This window comes from Podarcis gaigeae (genome assembly GCF_964106915.1).
Source record: "Podarcis gaigeae genome assembly, chromosome: 1".
Taxonomy (NCBI): domain Eukaryota; kingdom Metazoa; phylum Chordata; class Lepidosauria; order Squamata; family Lacertidae; genus Podarcis; species Podarcis gaigeae.
In genome coordinates, this window is record NC_139678.1 from 132,920,037 (window position 1) to 132,941,103 (window position 21,067).

At 43.8% G+C, this 21,067-nt stretch overlaps 1 protein-coding gene across 4 annotated transcripts in view; it reads left to right on the plus strand.

Moving 5' to 3' along the window:
• The window catches only part of MLPH (melanophilin), a 77,546-nt gene that overhangs the window by 30,323 nt on the left and 26,156 nt on the right, over nt 1–21,067 (plus strand). For all 4 annotated transcript variants that reach the window (XM_083708484.1, XM_083708485.1, XM_083708482.1 and 1 more), the window contains exons 5-10: nt 2,855–2,893; nt 4,397–4,488; nt 5,664–5,783; nt 6,946–7,147; nt 11,079–11,242; nt 20,733–20,816. In XM_083708484.1, the coding sequence (XP_083564610.1) occupies nt 2,855–2,893; nt 4,397–4,488; nt 5,664–5,783; nt 6,946–7,147; nt 11,079–11,242; nt 20,733–20,816 (701 nt within the window). The remainder of the gene's footprint in view (nt 1–2,854; nt 2,894–4,396; nt 4,489–5,663; nt 5,784–6,945; nt 7,148–11,078; nt 11,243–20,732; nt 20,817–21,067) is intronic.

Genomic DNA, 21,067 nt, shown 5'->3' on the forward strand with positions numbered 1-21,067 from the left:
CTGCCATCTGTGAAAACACAAAAATTGGTGATTGCCCAGATCTGTTTTAATTTTGCAGGCCAAGTAAAACAAAATGTCCAAATAAGACATTATAGAAACAAGGCTGGAGATGAACAAAATAATGGTAGTAACAACAACCACTTCTACTTCTACTACTATTTCAAGCAATTGTTGTCAGGTTGTGTACACACTCATCTCTCTGCAGTTTTCAAGTGAACAGTCTTTGCATGTTTTTGTTTGCTTCTAAAAGTCATGAAGGATGGGAACAATTGTACCAAAGAAATGAATGTGTACCATCACCTGCCAGCGAGTGTAGTATAAAATCCCCTTCCATGAAGCTGATGTTCACCATTTTAGGGGAAACGTAATTGGCGCAGCAACCATTACATGCATAAATGGCAATTCACGGACTGAATTATTTGGGGAAATGAACCAAAGGGTTGAGACCCACTAATTCCCATTGCTGTGATGCAGGTCCAGATTGCCCGAACCCTGGATGAAACTGCAATTTGCCAAAATTTAAAGAAATGAGAGGTCTGATGACAGATATTTGCCACCTTGCCTCATTTGGCCCTCAGCTGTGAGGGAGATACTTCAGAACACACTTATTGTTGGCATCCGTCTGTCTCAGGAGACAATGGAAGAAATGCAAACTAAACAGGTCTCTCTGGGCTCACCCCCACTTTTGCTTCTCCCTTCCTTTCTAGGCACAGGTCTGAGTGGTTTTTGGTTTGTCCCACCACTTTCCCCAGGAAAAGCTCACTGTTGAACCAGAACATCAATCTGCAAAAAAACCCAATTGACTTTGGTTCTGATTTAGCGGTGGCACAAGCAGAAGTGTGGAAAGCTTTCTTTGACTGACTGTCCTCCAGGCCTGCCTTCTTAAGAAATAGCCAGTGAGCCAGTGTTGCATCTTTAAGGCTGGACATTTCATCCTTAGGTCTTGTGCAAGAAAAGTGAAACCTGATCCCGATGCGTTATTCTGCTCATGTGGAAGTTTGTGCAGCCTCTTGCTTAAGCAGAATCGCTATAAGAATCGCTATAGGCCCTACCTTTTTAGCACTGTGTGGCTGCCTTGTGAAAGACTGCTAATGGTTATTTTCCTTCTGCTTAGAATTCTTTGAACCCAGTCCAATAGATCTGCTCTGCAGCTGGAACATAATGACTTGCTGCTGGCTTTCCTGGGACACATTGACCTCCAGGGTTCATTCCAGTGAAGCATTCTCTAATATGGCCAAAGCTTTCTGATGGCTGAAACATTTGCTTCCGGCTATGAAGCCTTGTTTTGTCTATTTGTCTCGCTATCTTCCTTTTCTTTCTGTCAAATACTGATGCAGTAGGCTAGCCCATTGGGAGCCACTGTGTAATGAAGACCTCACAGTTTGTGTTACCAAACGCATCACTGGAACCTATATTGTCTATGTACTTAGGTAGACTCCTTGCTTATCCAAGAACTCTAAAGCAAATTAGAATAAAATGTGGAAAATATAATGAACATTATTGAAAGTAATATAAAAAATAATAATTCTGGAAACCTACAAACTTAACAATAATGATATGTTTAAGAGAATCTCAGATTCTTTCTCTCATGCTTGTTAATTCCCCCACCCTTATTAGATCTGTAAAAGTTTAATGTCTGAAACTGAAATCCAAGGCACTCTTAACTTTGGAGCACATCTTAACCCAGTGGGACTTAACTTTGGAATACATGCACATTATCAGGCCTGAAAGTGCGTGCATGTGTGTGCATATTGCATTTTGTTTCTATTGCTCATACCTGCTGAATTGTACCTGGCCAATAGATGGCAGTCTTGGGCAGTCTTGCAGGTTTGCCATGTGAAAGCAAGCTGCCATTTACAACACACTCCATGGGAAGTGACATTTGGAAAGCTCTGGCTCATTAAGGAAGAAGGTGTTTCTATGGGTCTTCCTTGTTTTCAGCATGGGATCTTTGGGGAAATTTGTATCCCTGTTCACTTTTAAAATGACAGCAGATTAGTTTTATACAAAATCATGCCAAGGATGGGGTCATTTACATTAGATCCTCCTTCATTTGACTGATGGGATCATTAATAAGCAGAGGTCAATATGGTTAACAGAGCACCCTCTGATTCTGGCATGCTGACAGAGTGACAGCAGAATCCTCTACAAAGCAAACCAGGGAAATCCACGCTGCTCTGTTGCCCCTTGGATATGGGTCTGATGCAAAAGTTGGTAATAACATATCAGGTGCATTATATTGTACTCATACAAATGGCTTCATGCAGGGCTGAAATTACCACCCTCAGTTCTCCATGCTATTTTGGCATGGGCTGCATTTCTAGCCTGATGCTGATGTCCTGGTGCCATAGCATCAACCCAGGACCAGGGGAGCCCCATGCTGTTGCAGGGTGGGGAGATGCCTTTCTCATGTTCCACATTTTGGCACTGTGGTGACCCCAGTTATTATTCCACCACATCTTTGTAAGTGTTTGCTAGCAGACCGGGTTATAGGAAAATCCTACAGAGATATAAATATATCTATCCTGTATACATATTACATGTCTCAGTGGATGTTGATTTAAGTGGAAATCAGGCACAAGTAACTGTTTCCTAACAGGAATTGCCGACTTAAACCTGAATTATCCCTACCAATGGTAGCTCCTCTCAAAGCCAATACAGCATTTTCTCAGGAACTAACTTGTATGTGACCACAAGCTTGTTGGTTTTCAGTCTAAGCTGGGGCTCCAGGCTGATAATAGATCTATTTTTAATTGTCTTTACATGCTCAAAGGGATAATTATTCAGCCCTACATCAGACTTACTGCAAAATATGTTTTAAAAGTATTTATGTTGCATTTTCTTTTTATTCTAGGTCTTCATGACAGAGTTTATAGCTTGCCAGACATCAACAGTAAGTGGCTTAAAACAAACAAGCAAACCTATACACCCTGCCCCACCAAGAGATGTCAGGATTGAACCTGGAACCTACTGCAGGCAAAACAGATATTCTGCCATTGAGCTATGGTCTGTCAAGGACAGAGGAAGGGGACTAAATTGGCTTTGGCATCCCCATAACATGGGAACAGCAAACATTCAGGCCACAATCTGAGCCACTTACCGTATTTTTCGCTCCATAAGATGCACCTAGTTTTTAGAGGAGGAAAACAAGAAAAAAATATTCTGAACAAAACAGTGGATGTATGATTTTTTTGTGGTTCATGCTGTGGCCACAGACATGTAATCTGATGGTGAATTTGGGGTGACTCAATGCAAAAATCCTGAGGATCCATGTGGATCCGTGCTTTGTAACCACGTTTTTGCACCATTGCGGCCCCACGCAACAGGGGGTGCGTGATTTTTTTGGTGCAGACTGTAGCCATGGACATGCTGTGTGATCTAGGGGTGAATTTGGGGTGACCCAATGTAAAAATCCTGAGGATCCATGGGCTTTTACCTCCCCCTCTCCCAGGCAGCCTCCACCAGCATCCCATATCTCTCCTCCGATCCCACCGATCAGCTGTTTCCTTTCAGCACTCCCTTCCCGCTTGTTTGCCTTAGTGTCTTTTCCTTAGCTGCAGCAGTTTTTTGCTCCTCCTTTTCTTCTAATTTCTCTCCTTATTGCTTTAGTCTTCCTGTTTTCCCCCTTTGCAAGTTTGCTCCCCCCCTCCCAGGCAGCCTCCTTTATCTCTAGCATCCCTTATCTCTCTCCCCGATCAGCAAACGATCAGCAGCTTTGTTTCAACACCCACTTCCCTCTTTCATAAAAAAAGAAAAGAAAAGTGCATGATCTGCTTTTTGCCCCTGGGCAATTTGGCTCCAGGGACCATGCATTCGCTCCATAAGGCGCACAGACATTTCCCCTTACTTTTTAGGAAGAAAAAAGTGCGTCTTATGGAGCGAAAAATACGGTACTTGGAAGTGAGCTCCATTGAACTTACTTCTGAGTGAAATGCCTAGGATTGAAAAAAATGCTGTGCATTCAAAAAATCTATAATAGCAATGATCAGAAATGAGGATAAGGTGGTCTTAGGCTGAGTCAGACCACTGGTGCCTCCTTCAATATGCAACCCTTTTCCAAAATCTCAGAAGCTTTCCCTCATCTTTGGAGGAGAGCCATAGCTTAGCTGTAAGCGCATCTGCTTTGCATGCAGACAATCCCAGGTTCAGGGCCAAGCAGCTCCTGGGCTGGCAGAGAGGCCTTCTCAAATGTTGAGCTGCTGCCATGGCTAGACCAATGGTCTGACTCTGTATAAGGCAATTTCCTATATTCCTGTGTCTTTCCTGCTAATACCCTTTCTAGTGGAGATGGCTGACACATTCTGAATGTAAAGCATGCATTCTCCTGCTAAGCTACAGCCACTTCCTGAGTGGACCTCACATGCCTGATTTGACCGACCATCTCTTTGCTGCCCAGGTGACTGCCACTTCTACAGTGGGAATGAGGACAGTGAGGAGGGAGAGGCAGAAGATGCGATCGATGGTGGAGAAGCAGAGTGCTATGCGAGGGTAAGGGCACCTGGGAATGGACTTTCTTCCATGTTAGCACTGGGAGCTCATTTATATATCACGCTGGGCCTTCTTGAATGAAGATATTACTCCTTTTTCTCTGGGAAAAGGTGATCTTTCTGCTTTTGATTTCTGATATAAATCTCATTTCCTGTGGAGTCATTTATTGGAGCCCTCGTGCCTCAAGCCGGTTTCTGGGTGATGTTGTCTCATTTCTGTGCTCACAGGCTCTAGGAAGAATCTAAATTATACCTCTGCATCCACTGAAAATGTAAAAAAAAAGGAAACCCACCATTTTGCCCTTCTATAACCATTTGTATGGAGTGTGCAAAAGCTGTTGAACAAATGACCGAGTGTTAGCCAATAAAAGTTGAATGATCTTGAGTCATGGACCTAGGCATGAGCCCAGTAGGATAGCCTCACCCATATAAATGATTTATTTTAGCAAGAATTGTTATTTAGGTTAGGAAAAAATTCTCACTGAAATCTTAAATCCTCAGATTCAGATCTTTAACTTCAGCTTTGGCATTTCAGTATATGTACAGTGGTACCTCGGGTTACATACGCTTCAGGTTACATACACTTCAGGTTACAGACTCCGCTAACCCAGAAATAGTGCTTCAGGTTAAGAACTTTGCTTCCGGATGAGAACAGAAATCGTGCAGCGGCAGTACAGCAGCAGCGGGAGGCCCCATTAGCTAAAGTGGTGCTTCAGGTTAAGAACAGTTTCAGGTTAAGAATGGACCTCCGGAACGAATTAAGTACTTAACCCGAGGTATCACTGTATAGGGAAATCAACATTTGAATAAATTCCAAATTCAGAGTGCAGAATCCTGGATCGGAATGTTTTTGTTTGAACTTATTTCTGCCCTTTTGGGGGAAGTAAATTGTTTTCAAAGGAGTGTTTGCATGTTTTCTATATAAATCTATAAGGAATAGCTCTCAGCTGCCCCTGTTCCTTATTGACCTGAAAAGCATCCCATTAGGGGAGAACAGCAGGGCTGGACTTGAACTCTGGCATAGAACTAGGAAACTGTGAGGAAAACCCCCTGCAGAGCACTGCGTGGAAAGTAGCAAGATGGTTACCAACCTTTCCAAGAGACCTGTGAAAATATTTCACTATCAACTGTATTTACAATGGACTCTGGTTTCTTAAACTCTCTGTGCTTTCTAAGATGCGCAAGACCAAGCGCCTGCTGTCTGTCCATCCCTTTGATTTTGAAATGGACTCGGAATATTCTTCTCAATCTCGCCGGCAGTCTGAGCAGCTCTCTCCTGGGAATGAAGGTCTTCAGGTATTACGGTGGCGGCCATGCCTTCCTGCTTGCTTGCATCATCCCTGGCACCTCAGAATTGCTCCCCTCCCTCATTCTTCTCATTTTCTTGACCTTTGCTGGCCCAGCTTGTTGTATAAGCATTTTCGTCTGCCCTGTGAAATGTATTAGTGAAAGCTACAGGTTGGAAATAGGCTAGAAAGTGAGAGAGCAGATTCAGATGTCAGGAGGCTTTTGTTTGTTGTCACTTTCTGACTGTAGCATCAAGCAGTGAGTTGCAAATGTGACTCAGCCTTCAGTGATGGAGCACCACAGATTATCACTTCCATCACACACACACACACACACACACACACACACACGAGTTTAAATTTTTCCCATGGGGAATTCTTTGAAACACAACGGCAGTAAAACATCAGGTATTACATAGAAAGTCCTATTCATGCTTTTGGTAAGCTGTTTAGGGTCTCCTTATGTTAACTCAAGCACAACACTTCAGTGTAGACTGTTCACGCATTTAACAGCCACCCAACTTTGAGACTGGGATGCGGGTGGCGCTGTGGGTTAAACCACAGAGCCTAGGACTTGCAGATCAGAAGGTCGGTGGTTCAAATCCCTGCAACAGGGTGAGCTCCCATTACTCCTGCCAACCTAGCAGTTTGAAAGTACGTCAAAGTGCAAGTAGATAAATAGGTACCACTCCAGCGGGAAGGTAAATGGTGTTTCCGTGCACTGCTCTGGTTCGCCAGAAGAGGCTTAGTCAAGCTGGCCATATGACCCGGAAGCTGTACGCCAGCTCCCTCAGCCAATAAAGTGAGATGAGCGCCACAACCCCAGAGTTGGTCACGACTCGACCTAATGGCCAGGGGTCCCTTTACCTTTACCTTTACCTTTGAGACATGAAGTGGGAATTACTATTTTTCCTCTTGGCAGCTACCAGACTGACTGTGGCTGCACATTAGAAACCTCCTCCTCCTCCTCTGCAAGCCCTCTCAGAGTTTCCCACTCACCATCGTGATTTGGGGTGTGTGCATGCAAAAAAAGATCATTTCAATCAGGTGTGGTATCAATTCGCCACATATATAACCAACACTGAGGAAGTGCCCCTCCTCCAGACACTTACCTGTCAATGAGAGATCAAACTGCCTCCTTGTCGACGCTGATGGGCACTGTTTCTTCTTAGAGCTTTGCAGGATTTCCCAGTGCCAAGGAAGACCCCTCCCAGAGGGAATCAATGATTGCCGAAGCTGACCTGGCGGCAACATTCCGCCACCTCCTGCAGGAGCAGGGGCAGCACCTGCCGGCCCCCGAACAGGAGTTCAGCACCGAAGTTCGGCTGACCGTCAACTCACAGCCTAAAAGCCTCGAGAGAACTCCCAAGGCGGGTAGGTTCTCCTGTAGCCAAACACCTGAGGAAATGCCTTCTCAGCACTGTTTATTTTAAGAAGAGCTAAAATATTAAAAGTACAGTGGTGCCTCGCAAGACGAAATTAATTCGTTCTGCGAGTCTCTTCGTCTTGCGGTTTTTTCGTCTTGCGAAGCACCCCTATTAGCGGCTTAGCGGCTTAGCACTATTAGCGGCTTAGCGCTATTAGCGGCTATTAGCGGCTTAGCGGCTTAAAAAAAGGGGGGAAAGGGGAAAAACTCCAAGACGTTTTCGTCTTGCGAAGCAAGCCCATAGGGAAATTTGTCTTGCGAAGCGCCTCGAAAAACGGAAAACCCTTTCGTCTAGTGAGTTTTTCATCTTGCGAGGCATTCGTCTTGCGGGGCACCACTGTACAGCCTTTTGTAGATTTCTGTCCTTTAGAGTGAATCTAATTTACATGCAAAAATCACGTGTCTCAGAGGATACAGAGGATGACCAGGCATATCGCTAGCAAATGGTTGCAGAACAACATGGATCTTTCTTGCCGAATCTTTCCTGCCAAAGTGGAACAAATACCACACTAATATGTTATTAAAAATGAGCCCTGCTGCAATGGACTATGTGAACTTCTTTTGAATTTTCAGATCATTGCTGTAGTTATGATTTATTCTCATTTACATAAATACATTTGACTAGAAGACCAGGAGGAACATAGTTCTCCAAGAATCAAACATGATTTCTGTAATGATACTTAGCAGCAGCAAACCCTCAGTGCCACCCTGCCAAAATGGTGGAAAAAAACAAAAGAACCCCCGCCCTGCCAATATTATATATAATCAATATATATAATCAATATATTAAAATAAAAAGGAAAGATGTTACACTAAAGCCTCTTTCTGAAGACACTTCAGATATTACTTGAAATTATCAATTAGAGTGAGAGAAACAAATTTGTATTATTTGTGTGTTTACACTGGGGAGGGGGTCTTTTTATTTTTAAAATTAAAATATTATTTTTAAAATTGAATTTTGAAATGGTTATACTGTTGCTGTGAACCATTCCTCCGCTGTGCTAGCAGCCACTGAGCTTGGCGAAGAAGAGGGAGGTGTCAGGGCCACAAGGCCTGGGATAAGTTGGTGGCCCCCAGGATAAAGGACAAGCCACGCATCCCAGGCCAAAACTGCCCCTGTGCTGTCCGTACTTCAGGCTGTGGGGAACTACATGATGAAATATTCCCTTCATGAAAAGAAATTCCTAAACTGATATGACAAGAGCAGCTTCCTTTTGGGTAGCGTGCATCATGTTTCCTATGCACAGGAGCTGTTTAATTTACATCATTCCTCCTAATAGCAAAAGTGGCTGGTTAAGAGTCTGACAGTCTGCAAGTGAAATGGGACATCCCCAAAATAAGGGTGTGGCACCCAAACACTTGGGGGAGAACTTCTCCCTAAATTAAAATGTTAATAATAAGTTTAAAATAATGGAAGAAGAAGAAGCAAACCACCAAGCCCATCCTAAGAAGGATGAACCAGTGTGGTGTAGTGATTAAGAGCAGTGGACTCGTAATCTGGTGAACCGGGTTCGATTCCCTGCTCCTCCACATGCAGCTGCTGGGTGACCTTGGGCCAGTCACACTTCTCTAAAGTCTCTCAGCCTCACTCACCTCACAGAGTGTTTGTTTTGGGGGAGGAAGGAAAAGGACAATGTTAGTTGCTTTGAGATGCCTTCGGGTAGTGATAAAGCGGGATATCAAATCCAAACTCCTCCTCCTCCTCCTCTTCTTCTTCTTCTTCCTCTTTTTCGAGTTTCCTGGCATGTATGTAAGCTTGAGTAGTATTTTGTTTTGCAGAGGGGAGAGGAAGCAATGACAGACGGAGTGATACTTGGAGTATAAATTGTAGGGGAATTGGTAAGCCCCTGATAGTTTATACACTAAGTACAGTGGTACCTCTGGTTGCGAACGGGATCCGTTCCGGAGGCCCATTCGCAACCTGAGCAGAATGCAACCTGCGTCTGTGCAGGTCGTGATTCGCCGCATGTGCGTGACGTCATTTTGAGCATCTGCGCATGCGTGAGCGGCGAAACCTGGAAGTAACCCGTTCTGTTACTTCTGGGTCACCACAGGATGCAACCTGAAAAGATTTAACCTGAAGCAAACGTAACAAGAGGTATGACTGTATCCTGGAAGGGGGTTAGGATTGTGGGGATGGTAGCTGTGAAGTGAAAGAACTCCAGTTCCTGCATTTCCCTTTCCCACTCTCCCCACGGCTGAAATGGTGAATTCTAGCAAACCAGCTCCAAGCCTGACCCCAAGCCCAGTTGGAAGAGACCTCAGGTCCTCCCCCCCTCTCCCCCTCATGGTTTCAGGCTGGCTAGAACTTTGAGGCTGCCACACCAGCAATTGTTGCAGGTCTATAAACTGTACACACACACACACCCCTCATGTGGCAGTGCATTCAATTCAGTCTTCCGGTCATAAATGGTACAGACAAGACAAGTTGGCCCACACAATAAGCTCTTGATCTGGAGTGGATTTCTAGAAGGGCAATTGGAATGAATTCATTGCACAGACACTCCAAAAGCATAAGCCCAAGCCATCGCCAACAGCCTACAGTTCTGGCAGATGGAAGACCGTCTTTCTTGGCACTTGGGGATGGCACGTTGATTTACGCCTTTCGGCAAGGTGCAGAATGCCATGCAGCAGGACGCAGATAGATCTTCCTAGGCTCACATTGCCCATCAGAGGTTTGCATTTTAAGTGAACTAATTGTAAAATTGTCTATGGAAATGGATCCCAGTCCAGTTACTCTCAGAAGGTTTTGTTGTGCCGCAGGGTTCAGTGCTTTACAGTTACTATAAATACCTGGAAAATGTGATTATTGGAAACTAAATTATCCCTAATGTGGTTTCTCTTAACAAGGTAACAAAACGGAAAAGTGCATGGTGCAGAGATTAGACACCTGCAGCCTCTCAAATGCTGCTCAGTGTGTTCCTCATTTGTTGGTTAGGTAATGCTGCTCAGAGTTCAAAGGCCGGCAACAAACCAGGGCTGAGCTACTGTGGAAAATACGGGGACAAAACTCCAGAACTGGCGACAAGAGCCTTCCCCTTGTAGTCGCAGAGGATCTAAGCAAACTTGAGTGTGATGTATTTGGAGAATTTTGCATAGGGCAGCGGGAGTTTCTGTGAGCCTGGTCTTCTACCTCTTAGCATGGGGCGTTGGGAAGCAATGAGTGGAGAGGAGTCATTGCCCAGTGGGTGGACTGCGTGCTTCGCAGCATAGTGGGGTTTATCTAAGCACTGTTTCCCCAATAAACATTACCCTCCCTCCCAATCCAAAAAGTGGCTTTTTGCTCCACGAGAGAAAACTTTGGGGTACATGTAACTTTCTCTTAATAGGTCAAATTGCCAAAGGAGGTAGGAAAGCACAGGGACAGGGTTAAGCCTCTCAGCACTCTTGCAAACTTTTAAAGAAATAGATAATCTGATCACATATCTCTTTCATCTAGTTTGCCCCTAAAATAATGACCACACTTTTCACATATTTTGATTTTTCTGGGTTGAAAACTGGCAAGCAACAAGCACCTGGCTATAGAAATATTCTATTCCTTGCAATTAATTTGCTTCCAGCTTTTGATTTGTTTAGGGAAGTTTTTAATGTGCGATGTTTTATTGTGCTTTTAAATCTGTTGGGAGCCACCCAGAGAGGCTGGGAAAACCCAGCCAGATGGGCGGGGTATAAATTATTATTATTATTATTATTATTATTATTATTATTATTATTATTATTTCCCCTGTTTTTGTAAACATATCTGAGGCCAAAGTGAATAAATTGAAACTTCTTCCAGAAAGTTTCAGAAATTAGTAATCTCGCTCAGATTGCCCTGAAACACGAGATTTGAGTTTTGAGTCTATTGCTCTGAATCCCAGCCTTCTTCTGTTCCCAAAGGCCGTCCCTGGAATGAGCAGCATCCATCCCAGTACTCAGCTGATCTGGACACTTCCGAGGAAGACATGGAGGGAGTGCAGAAGACCCTTGTCTATCAGACCCACCACACAAAACGCAGGAGCCGAGCCTCATCCCAGGAGAACATCAATCCACCTGGAAATCAGGTAAATAAGGAATTGGACACCGTCCTTCGTAGCGTCTGCCCCTGAAGTAAGGCAGGAGCTGGGGTTTAGGGGTGACTCTTGGCTCAGAGTAAGAATCTATGTCCAGGAGCAAACTAGAGACTAAAGTTGATTGATGCAGAGAGAACACAAGACTGCAAGAGTCAAATGCCTGCAAAACAAAATGTTTTTATATTTTTCCTGTTCAAGGTTTCAGAGAAAGCATGCTGCAAAACAAGGAAAAACTTACTTCCCTTCCTCTTTGATGAGTCTAAACAGACATGAAATTATAGGCTGTAGCGCTATCCCATTCACCCACTGTTAATCTTGTGGCATTTTATGTTCATTAATTGGTTGAATTTTGGTTTCAAGGCATGTGCTTTAAATGCATAGGATTCCATGGATTTCCTTTGGAGCACAAAACAGAACAACCTCTGTTGATGAGTTGTAAAGTGCTTGAAGTCTTACCTGCAGGATCAATGCTGCTTTATCCATCTCTGAAAAGCTGCAAGCAGAAATGTAGTACCACTTTTAATGAAACTTTTTATTGGCTTTTTAAAGCCTTTCTATCTCATTCCAGAACAACTGGAAGGAGAAATAGTTTAAGAAAAAATACATTGATTAAAAAACAACAACAACCAAAACTATGGCTATACAATTTGGGTGAAATAGGTTTTTACCCCATCTATCCAAAAATAGTTTGGTAAGATTAAAAAGGAATTACTTTCACTGGTTTTCCAGACCAGTAGATTCATTGGTCTTTTGTAAAAAAAAAAATTAAAAAAATTACAAGCCTCCTCCCTGTTCCCCTTTAAGTTTTGAGTAAAAGGGATTTTGACAGGTGAGTGGCCCTTCCCATTTATCAAATTTGGCCCATGAAGCAGTTCCTGGTAAGGATCTGACCCATTGTCAGGGTCCTTGTGTGGATGGATGGGGTGAACTGCAGAACCCCAATTCATTTACACTCCCGCAACTGAGAGCGTTGAAAGTGCCTACCCGGGTCCTTTAATTATTTGTCTGCAAGTCACATGAGACGCCAGATTCTCTCCTCCAAGAACATTTCCCCTTGAATCCAACTGTTTATAGCTGAAGTTATTGGAGGCCGTGAATTTTTAATTATTTTTCCAGTTTACAACCAAGCAATTCAATTCATTCAGACATTCAAATCTCAATGAAAGTTTTACTTAAGACTCAGTTCTGTTTCACACTGTGAAAACTTGAGACCAGTTCCAGCATAGCGTCTTATTCATTAGTTTGATTGCACATTAAATGTGTACATCTTAATGCTTATCCACAATTGCTTCCAAGTTCTGAACTGGAATCTGGAGTTCAGAAAAGCCATGAAGACATCTGGGGCTTTAAGACCAGTGTGAACTGAATTCTGGAGCCAAGGACCAGGGAAAGTACCTCACATCTCCAACAGTTAACATTATACCCGTGGGAGTTGTCTTGACTATGGTGGGATTAATCCACTGCCAATTTGCCATGGTCCCAATCCTGATCCCCTTTGCTATTTAGAGCTGGTGGGTTACCTTTTTTGGCCTGAGTGCTTGAAGCAACTGGATGCATAAGAACCTGACTCCTTTTGGAACAAAACATTGTCCAGACCCACAAATATTATTCAAAGCTTTACTAACCAGAGCTTCTTCAAAACAGGTGCAAAAAACATGGAAGATACAGCTAGGTAAAGGTAAAGGTACCCCTGCCCGTACGGGCCAGTCTTGACAGACTCTGGGGTTGTGCGCCCATCTCACTTAAGAGGCCGGGGGCCAGCGCTGTCCGGAGACACTTCCGGGTCACGTGGCCAGCGTGACATCGCTGCTCTGGCGAGCCAGAGCCGCACACGGAAACGCCGTTTACCTTCCCGCTGGTAAGCGGTCCCTATTTATCTACTTGCACCCGGAGGTGCTTTCGAACTGCTAGGTTGGCAGGCGCTGGGACCGAGCAGCGGGAGCGCACCCCGCCGCAGGGATTCGAACCGCCGACCTTTCGATCGGCAAGTCCTAGGCGCTGAGGCTTTAACCCACAGCGCCACCTGCGTCCCATAAGATACAGCTACATAATACCATAAGACATACGCCCGTCCAAGGCATAGGTTCATCTTCTTAGAAATAAAATAACTTATAACCAGAGTTGACAAACATAGCTCTCTGTCACACACATAGGTTCCATTAGCCTGAGCTCCTGTTACACTTCCCTCTCCCAAGGAGCCTGGAAACAAAGAAAAACTCTTCCAAGATGGCGAATTTGCAATTGAATGCCTTCATCAAAGTTAAACCCTCAGTTAATTATCAACTAGTTAGAGCTCAGAGAGCTCTCAGGATGCAGCCATGGCAAATCTCCAGTGTTAGCAAGGTGCATTCAGATATTCTCAATTTCAGAGTCAATTAAGCCATTGTACTTACACCTACTCACAACTCTCTCTCTCTCCGCCCCCCCCCCCCAGCCCTCCATCTTCAGCTGCTCTGGCAGCAATTCCCTCTCCCTGCTCAACTGATGAGGGAGATGTTCCCCAGCTGGCCTCTGGGCTTTCTCTGCCCGCCATACTGACACGTCTACTTTATTTTTTCATTTTTGCCACCACCAGCAAAATCAGGGAGGTCCTTGGCTGGGCCAGACCCTTGGCTCAGGTTTAGCCACCTCAGATTTAGAGAGCATTGGGATGGGGAGATTCACAGAAGTTGGGGCTGTGTTTTGCCCTGTTCAGCTATATTTTCATCTGTGAAGCACAGATGTTATGGCCTACTTTTGCTTCTACTTTCCTGGAAATAAGCAGCAACATGTTGTCCCAGAACTAGTTCTCACAGTCTAATGTGAGAATGCTAAGTAACTAATACCGAGGAACAGGCCCTTCCATCTTTGTTACTTTTCTTACTGAGAAACACACTGCATTTTATCTTTCCTCTAACAATTCGGCTCTTTTCTTTTGGCGTCATTGATTTTTACAGACATTCCCACCTTTTGAAAGCCATCAATTTCACAGCCTTTTATGGTTTTCTGTTGGCTGCCAATGGCTTCCCCCATGCTAGGCATCTTGAAACTGATCTCACCAGGGCTCTTGGATCAGGGACAAATCTTGGAGTGGGGCATCTAAACATCAAGAACTCTCTCTTCAGTGCTTCCTCCAAGTGTCCAAATCACAGCAGAGCTCGGTCACAGTGACTTGTCACTTGCTAGTCTGACTGATGCAACTGAGTTGTTATTTTTCTCTGTAAAATGAGATTTATTATCTCTTTACCCAAGACCCTTGAGCTACTCGGGAAAACACATGCTGATTCTGCAAAAAGTTAATTATACTCAGATACAGTAAGCATTTAGTGTTTGTAACAAAAAAAAAATGAGCAAATTAAAGCTACTTCTATTCCATAACTCTTAGATCTTCTCTTGTCTGAATTTGTTTTATCAAAGTAGCTACTATATGGTGGTCCTCTATAATCAGTAATCTCAGTTACTGAAAAGCTCATTTTGTACTTTTGTATATCTCAATTAGAGTGTTTCGCTATGAAAAGAGCAAATAGTCTTTCACAATGGACATTCCCCATATACCAGGATTCATGTCTGTACCTTCTCGCAACTTCACTTTCCAGCAATGACAACTCGAAACATTTTTCAATCCAGAGCAGACACTAGCCAGCTTCTTGTCTGCTTTAGATTAGACTCCCACAGTTGACCTGGATTTGAAGTATGGAAAGGGTTCTTGCATTCTCTAGAATAATCGCCACCAGCACCACCTCAAATACAAATTCTGGCCATGACCCAGAAAAGCGTGCAGTTATTTCTTCCTGTTCAAGCCACCCACCCACCATGCCATGTGGAAAACTCCTTTTGGAAAGGATGAGACATTTGAAAGGGACTTGTGCCCTGAGCCAGGCTTCCCCAGTGCTTGGATTTGCCTAAAAAGAGGTAGTTGGGTCTGAATTACTGACATTATAGCCAAAGCTGTTATTAGTTTGGGTTTAACAACAGAAACACACACAATTCTTCAAGAAACTACAGCAGGAATTCACAATGTGCAAATGCAAGGCATGTAAACAAATTTCATTTTCACAGAATCATAGAATTGGAATGCAGGAATAGGCAGCGGTCCCATGCAGGGATCGAACCTGCAACCTTGGTGTTATCAGCACCACCCTCTAACCAGCTGAGCTATCCAGGCTGAACTTAACTTGGTGTTATTTTTGTCATATATATTGTTAGCCTTTAAACAGGACACATCTTAAGAGGAATGTTTTTGGCATTAGCGTTGCCCTGAGATATTAAGATCCTTAGCACTGAGATTGTTTTAGCAGAGAGGATACAGCCTCATTTATACAGATATAGCACATGTGTCAGAAATGCCGTGCTTTAGTTCCAAATGTTTGTAGTCTGCTTTCGTCATGAACTCGTTAAGCCTCACAATTGGGATTTATTAGGAAAGAGCCAAGCTTTCTTTAGCTGTAGAGATTCAAATACTGAGGTCTAATGAATTGTGCTGAGCTAAGGGGGTAATCTAATTATCCTAGCTACCTAAATGGCTTAGTCTTGGCCATGATATAAGAGATAAGGTGAGTGTAACCCTATTATTCCTGCCGTGTTCACAGTCGGGGGCAAATTCTGCGCTCTGGAGAGCCGTGCAATCCCTTTGACCTATGGGAGGATTTAAGTGGAAGCAGAACACAAGAGCTGGTCTAAGCATGGTTTCAATTAGAGCCAACTCCAGAACAGAATTTCATTCCTACAGGAAATTCCACTGTGTTTGAAATTTTGTTTCTGCTCCAAGGGAAAAATAGAATATCAGACTCAAAGTTCTGAGGTGTTTCAGTGTAGACAACAAAAATTGATCTGATTTTCTGTCATTGCTCACAGGGGACGTACATTTTGTTTTGTTGTCCGGCAAAATTTTGATATACTTTAAAATTTAAACAGCAGTAGGAGAAACAGCCTTACTTTAGATTGCCTCAACAAATATTTGCCAAACTTAAATTTTAACTAACCAACCTTCTCAGGCATTGCTTAAACAACCCTCAGATAGGCCCTTAAAACTAGGAAATTTTAAATAAATTTGTTAGGGTGGTTATAGCCACCTCCACATGATACTGAATCCCCTGCAGCCTCTTCCTCCCAGTCTGCTCGGGGGGGGGGGACTGAGGTGCAGGTGGAGGGACAGTCACCAAAAATGGCCTCCCCCCCCCCTTCCACTGATGGATGCACTTGGGCTTTCAATCCCTGGAGACTTTTAAGCACAGCTTGGCTGGCCACCTGTCCTGGACGCTTTAGCTGAGATTCCTGCATTGGTGGGGGTTGGACAACAGGACCCTCGTGGTCCCTTCCAACTCAAAGATTCTAGGATTCTGTGAAGGGACACCAACCAGATACCAACCTTAGCCTTTGCAACAGAAGACTTTTTGCTATATTTGCTGCGACGGACTCACATGGCAGACTCTGGAATTTGACAGTTTTATCCTGCTTATTACGCAGCTCCCTGGCATAGCCCTTGAAGTGGTTTGCAACAGCTTTCAAACAATAAACTGCAATGCATTCTAACAATGCAAACAGCCATTACCTGAATCACAACACATTCGTGCAAAAAACATTTAGCAGCGACATCCACCCTCTGAAGGAGTAGCTGGTAACGAAAGCTAAACAATGATAAAGCCAGCTATCTCTTGTGTAATCACAGCAAAACAGCGAGAGGTGCCTCTCCTGCAGATCTCAATGCACAGGCAAGCAGGTTTAGGCATTAAGATGCTAGGAGATGCTTACAGGGGTGGCAACTTGATTAAAATGGGGGGGGCAGGTAAGCCCCGCTCCACATAATTGATCACAATACATGGTGCATGCACACCATTTGAATGGCAGTGCCCATCAACTTGGGATGTGTCCCTCTCAACTATTTTACTGGGGGGCAAAGGGACCTCGGCCCCTAGCAGTTGGCTTCTGCACCTCAGAATTGCATGAGGAGCTTCCAACAAAATGTTGCCGCATGAAGTGCTCAGGTGCTTCGGTCCTGCTGACCAGTCAATTGTTTTTCAGATATACTCAGTGTCATTTTTGCTCTCCTTGGTTCCTTACCCCCCCCCACCTCCCACCCCACAGCAGTCAAACAGCATTCTGTCCTCAGTCATCTCATTTGATGGGTCCCCCCCCCCACAAGCTTTCTTTCTGAAAATTTACGCAAACCTTGGGTTTTCCCCAAACTACCTATACCTGCCACTTGTTTGTGGGTGCGGCCCTTTTGGCTACCTAAGAATGGGCTCTCAGAGCAGGAGTCCACTAGCGTTATGTGCCAGGAAATGACCTATCCAGACAATGCATCATTTGTCTCATCTCTCCTTCGCATCCCTGTGTGTCTCTTCCTCTGTCCTTTCCCAGGATACACCATTCCTTTTCGTCTCCCAACTGGTTTCCCATTTTCCTTCCTCTCAGCAATTCAGCATTCAGAGAGATGGAGCTGGGTGTGCCAACAGCCCTCACAAACCCGCAACGCTCCCTCTTGCACCACGTGAACCTCAGGGGATGCGGCCTCGGTGTGCATGAGGAGGGCTGTGTGAATGACCCTTATATGAACAGGGAAAAGGACCATGTATTTGGAGGAAAGCTGGGATAGGAATGAAGGAAGGGAAGCACTTCTCATAAGCTCATTTGTTTTGATTCAAAACTGAAAAGGGGCTTTTAAAAATTAGTGGCTAAACCTAGGTGAATAGAATATTCTGACACGAGCTGAACTACAGAGGAGTTTCAGCCCCATGACTGTCATTTCCCCACAGCAGATGGAGGAGGAACCGGCCCATCCCAAAAGATCCCCACCAGCATGGACCACCCATTCCCTCTGCCACCCCTCCCCTCATCTCCTCTCCCAACCCACAAGGGGAGATGTCTCTGGTCTTCATTCAGCCCCGGAAAGGGCTTAGAGAAATTACAGCCAGCAAATCCTAAACTGGAACCATGGCAGAGAGAACTCATCTTTCTGATGCCCTTTAATCTGCCACAAATTCTCTTGTGCTAGACTTTACAAAGTATTTGTTTCTCTGGTTTTCCATCTGAGAGGTTGCCAGCTTCATCTGGTTAATTTGTCAAAAGATTTGATCAATGTTGTGCTTGCTTCTAGCTGGACTCGGTTGCTGAAAACTCACTTCAAAATTTCATGAAACATTGCCAGGCTGCATATTAAGATCCATTAGAAAATATTTTCAATTAAGGATATGGATTACAGCATTACTTTGACCCTAGCCAATTTTACAATCATCTTTCCCAGTGTGCTTCCATCTGCTATGCAGATCCATATGGTAAAAATTATTCATGAGGGAATTAATAAAAAATGAGGCAATTAATCACAAAAGCATAAGAGGCCCTACTATAAAAGCACTCAGGGTGTCTATTGTCCCATTATTATTATTATTATTATTATTATTATTATTATTATTAATATACTGCCCTACACCCACAGGTCCCAGGTATCGAATAATAATAAATACATAACAATATATACATCATTGAATAATAATATATACATTATTTTAGTTATAAATAAAAAGAAATACATAGGCAGCAGTAAATGTGCCCTTCAAGCATTTTTAATCAATGCAAATGGCAAAGTGTGGGCAAAGAGGGCAAACAGCCTTGGCCCAGTATACCTGAAGCAGCGTCTCCACCCCCATCGTCCAGCCCGGACACTGAGGTCCAGCGCCGAGGGCCTTCTGGCGGTTCCCTCCCTGCGAGAAGTGAGGTTACAGGGGACCAGGCAGAGGGCCTTCTCAGTAGTGGTGCCCTCCCTGTGGAACACCCTCCCACCAGATGTCAAAGAGAACAACAACTACCAGAATTTTAGGCGACATCTGAAGGCAGCCCTATTTAGGGAAGCTTTTTAATGTTTAAAGACTATTGTATTTTAATATTCTGTTGAAAGCCGCCCAGAGTGGCTGGGGAAACTCAGCCAGATGGGTGGGGTATAAATAATAATTTATTTATTTATTTATTTATTAGTTGGATGCCGAAGAGAGCAGTGAGGCATCTGGGCAAACAGATTTGGTGGAGGAAGACTCACGGTTGGGCTGCAACCACAATACGCCACCCCTTACTCATTTCATTTTTAAAAAGCAAAGCAACAGAAACAGAACGAAAGAGAAGGAGAATTATGTTTCCTCAGGAGTTAGACAAGGCATTGGCACATAAGTATGAATTATCAATTACATTGATGACACTAATAATAATAAGAAGAACCCTTCATACAAGTATCCCAGAGCGGCTTACAATACTGTATAAAAACACAGAAAGATATAACATGGTGTTATTTGCTGTCTGCTTGAGCCCCAGGCCAACAGAGGAAGTTCCCCTCACAGGGGGCAGCTCCCTCTTTTGTCTCCTGTCCCCCCATCTTGAGAAGGAGAGACCTGCATTCAAACTTCATATAAAACTCAAACTTTGGAAGTTATTGGGAAAGGCAGTTTAAACTTGCACAATCTGGACATTCCTCCCTTCCCACTTAACAAATAAAAAACTTTATTGTTCACCTTCCAATGGAACAAGTCCAAGTCCTTGTTATTCCTTCATTCTCCCCTTAAGCCCCCCTTTTAGGCATTATGCATGAAAGTCTGTAGTAATGAAAGATGCAGTTCTTCCACAGCTGGACTGGCGCTATGTAAGCATTGTTTTCATGGTGATCCTGGGAAGAATATGTTAGCACAAAATGGTCGTAATCTGATATAGCAAACTTCAATGTATATTTTCACCAAAATTGCTACTACTCTCCTGCTCTTAAAACCACTGTCCCAGAATTTTTGTTGTTAAATAAAATGCTAATGTCCTGATCCACCAACTGCACATTGCTCCTCTGTAGCAGAGATGTTAGGGAAAGCAAAGGGGTGGGGAGGACATTGAGAAATGAAATAAAGCATATGGAAGCCACAAACTATAGAACAGCTTTCTCCTTTACCACATGTGCCTTGATTGGGGTAACAGATTTGTAGTTTTGGGGAACTTGAGTATCGAACCCTTGTGTGAAAAGCCTGAAAAAGATTACCTATAAATAATCTGGCATTGTTGAGTCCAGTAATTTCCACTGCACATTTACGGTGTGAAGAAATTTATATTATTCACTTCATTTATCTTCGCAAAAACCTTTTTCCCATTTAGCTCCCAAAAGGGGAGCAAGTTAAAGTATACAAGTTTATAACTGACCTGGAACTTAAATCAAGGCCTCCCAGTCTCAGTTCATATGGACAGTCTGCAAGTGCAAAAAAACAGGAAAAATAACTCACATTTATCATCTTAAAAAACAAACTCATTTGGGTTATTCTGGTAATATTACAAGGCTTGTCTTGCTATTTTTTAATGGATTGAAATTAGCTGTGCTGCTGTTTTTGCTTTTGTTTTATTGCAGTGGCTGGGACTGCAGATCTGCTGATTTCTCCATCTGGGGGCAAAGGTGGCAGAAGCTATTCTGTACTTTCTCTTTAGCTGCTAAGAAAACTATGGTGGTGGGCTCTATCCTATGCTGTCATCTTTCCTTTCTCAGATTCTTGACCTGAACAAACGCATGTCAGCTGTCGAGCGCATGCTGAACCGTCTTGAGGAGAAGATCCTGGTTCACCCAGATGAGGTAAACTCAGGAAAGAGGACTCCCCCCCCCCCCGAGGTTGTCCATCCTATTATATCATACAGGGAGTGTTTTGGATATTGTGGCCGTCAGAGAAGACTAGCATTCACTTCCTTTTGGGGAAGAATGGGTGAATAGTTCATCTCCTTCTTCCTCCATTTGTCTGGTCCTCACACACCTCACTGTGGTCCATGTCAACCATCCATTGGCAAAATGGAAAAATAAGATCAGAAAACCCAGAAAACATTAGTTTC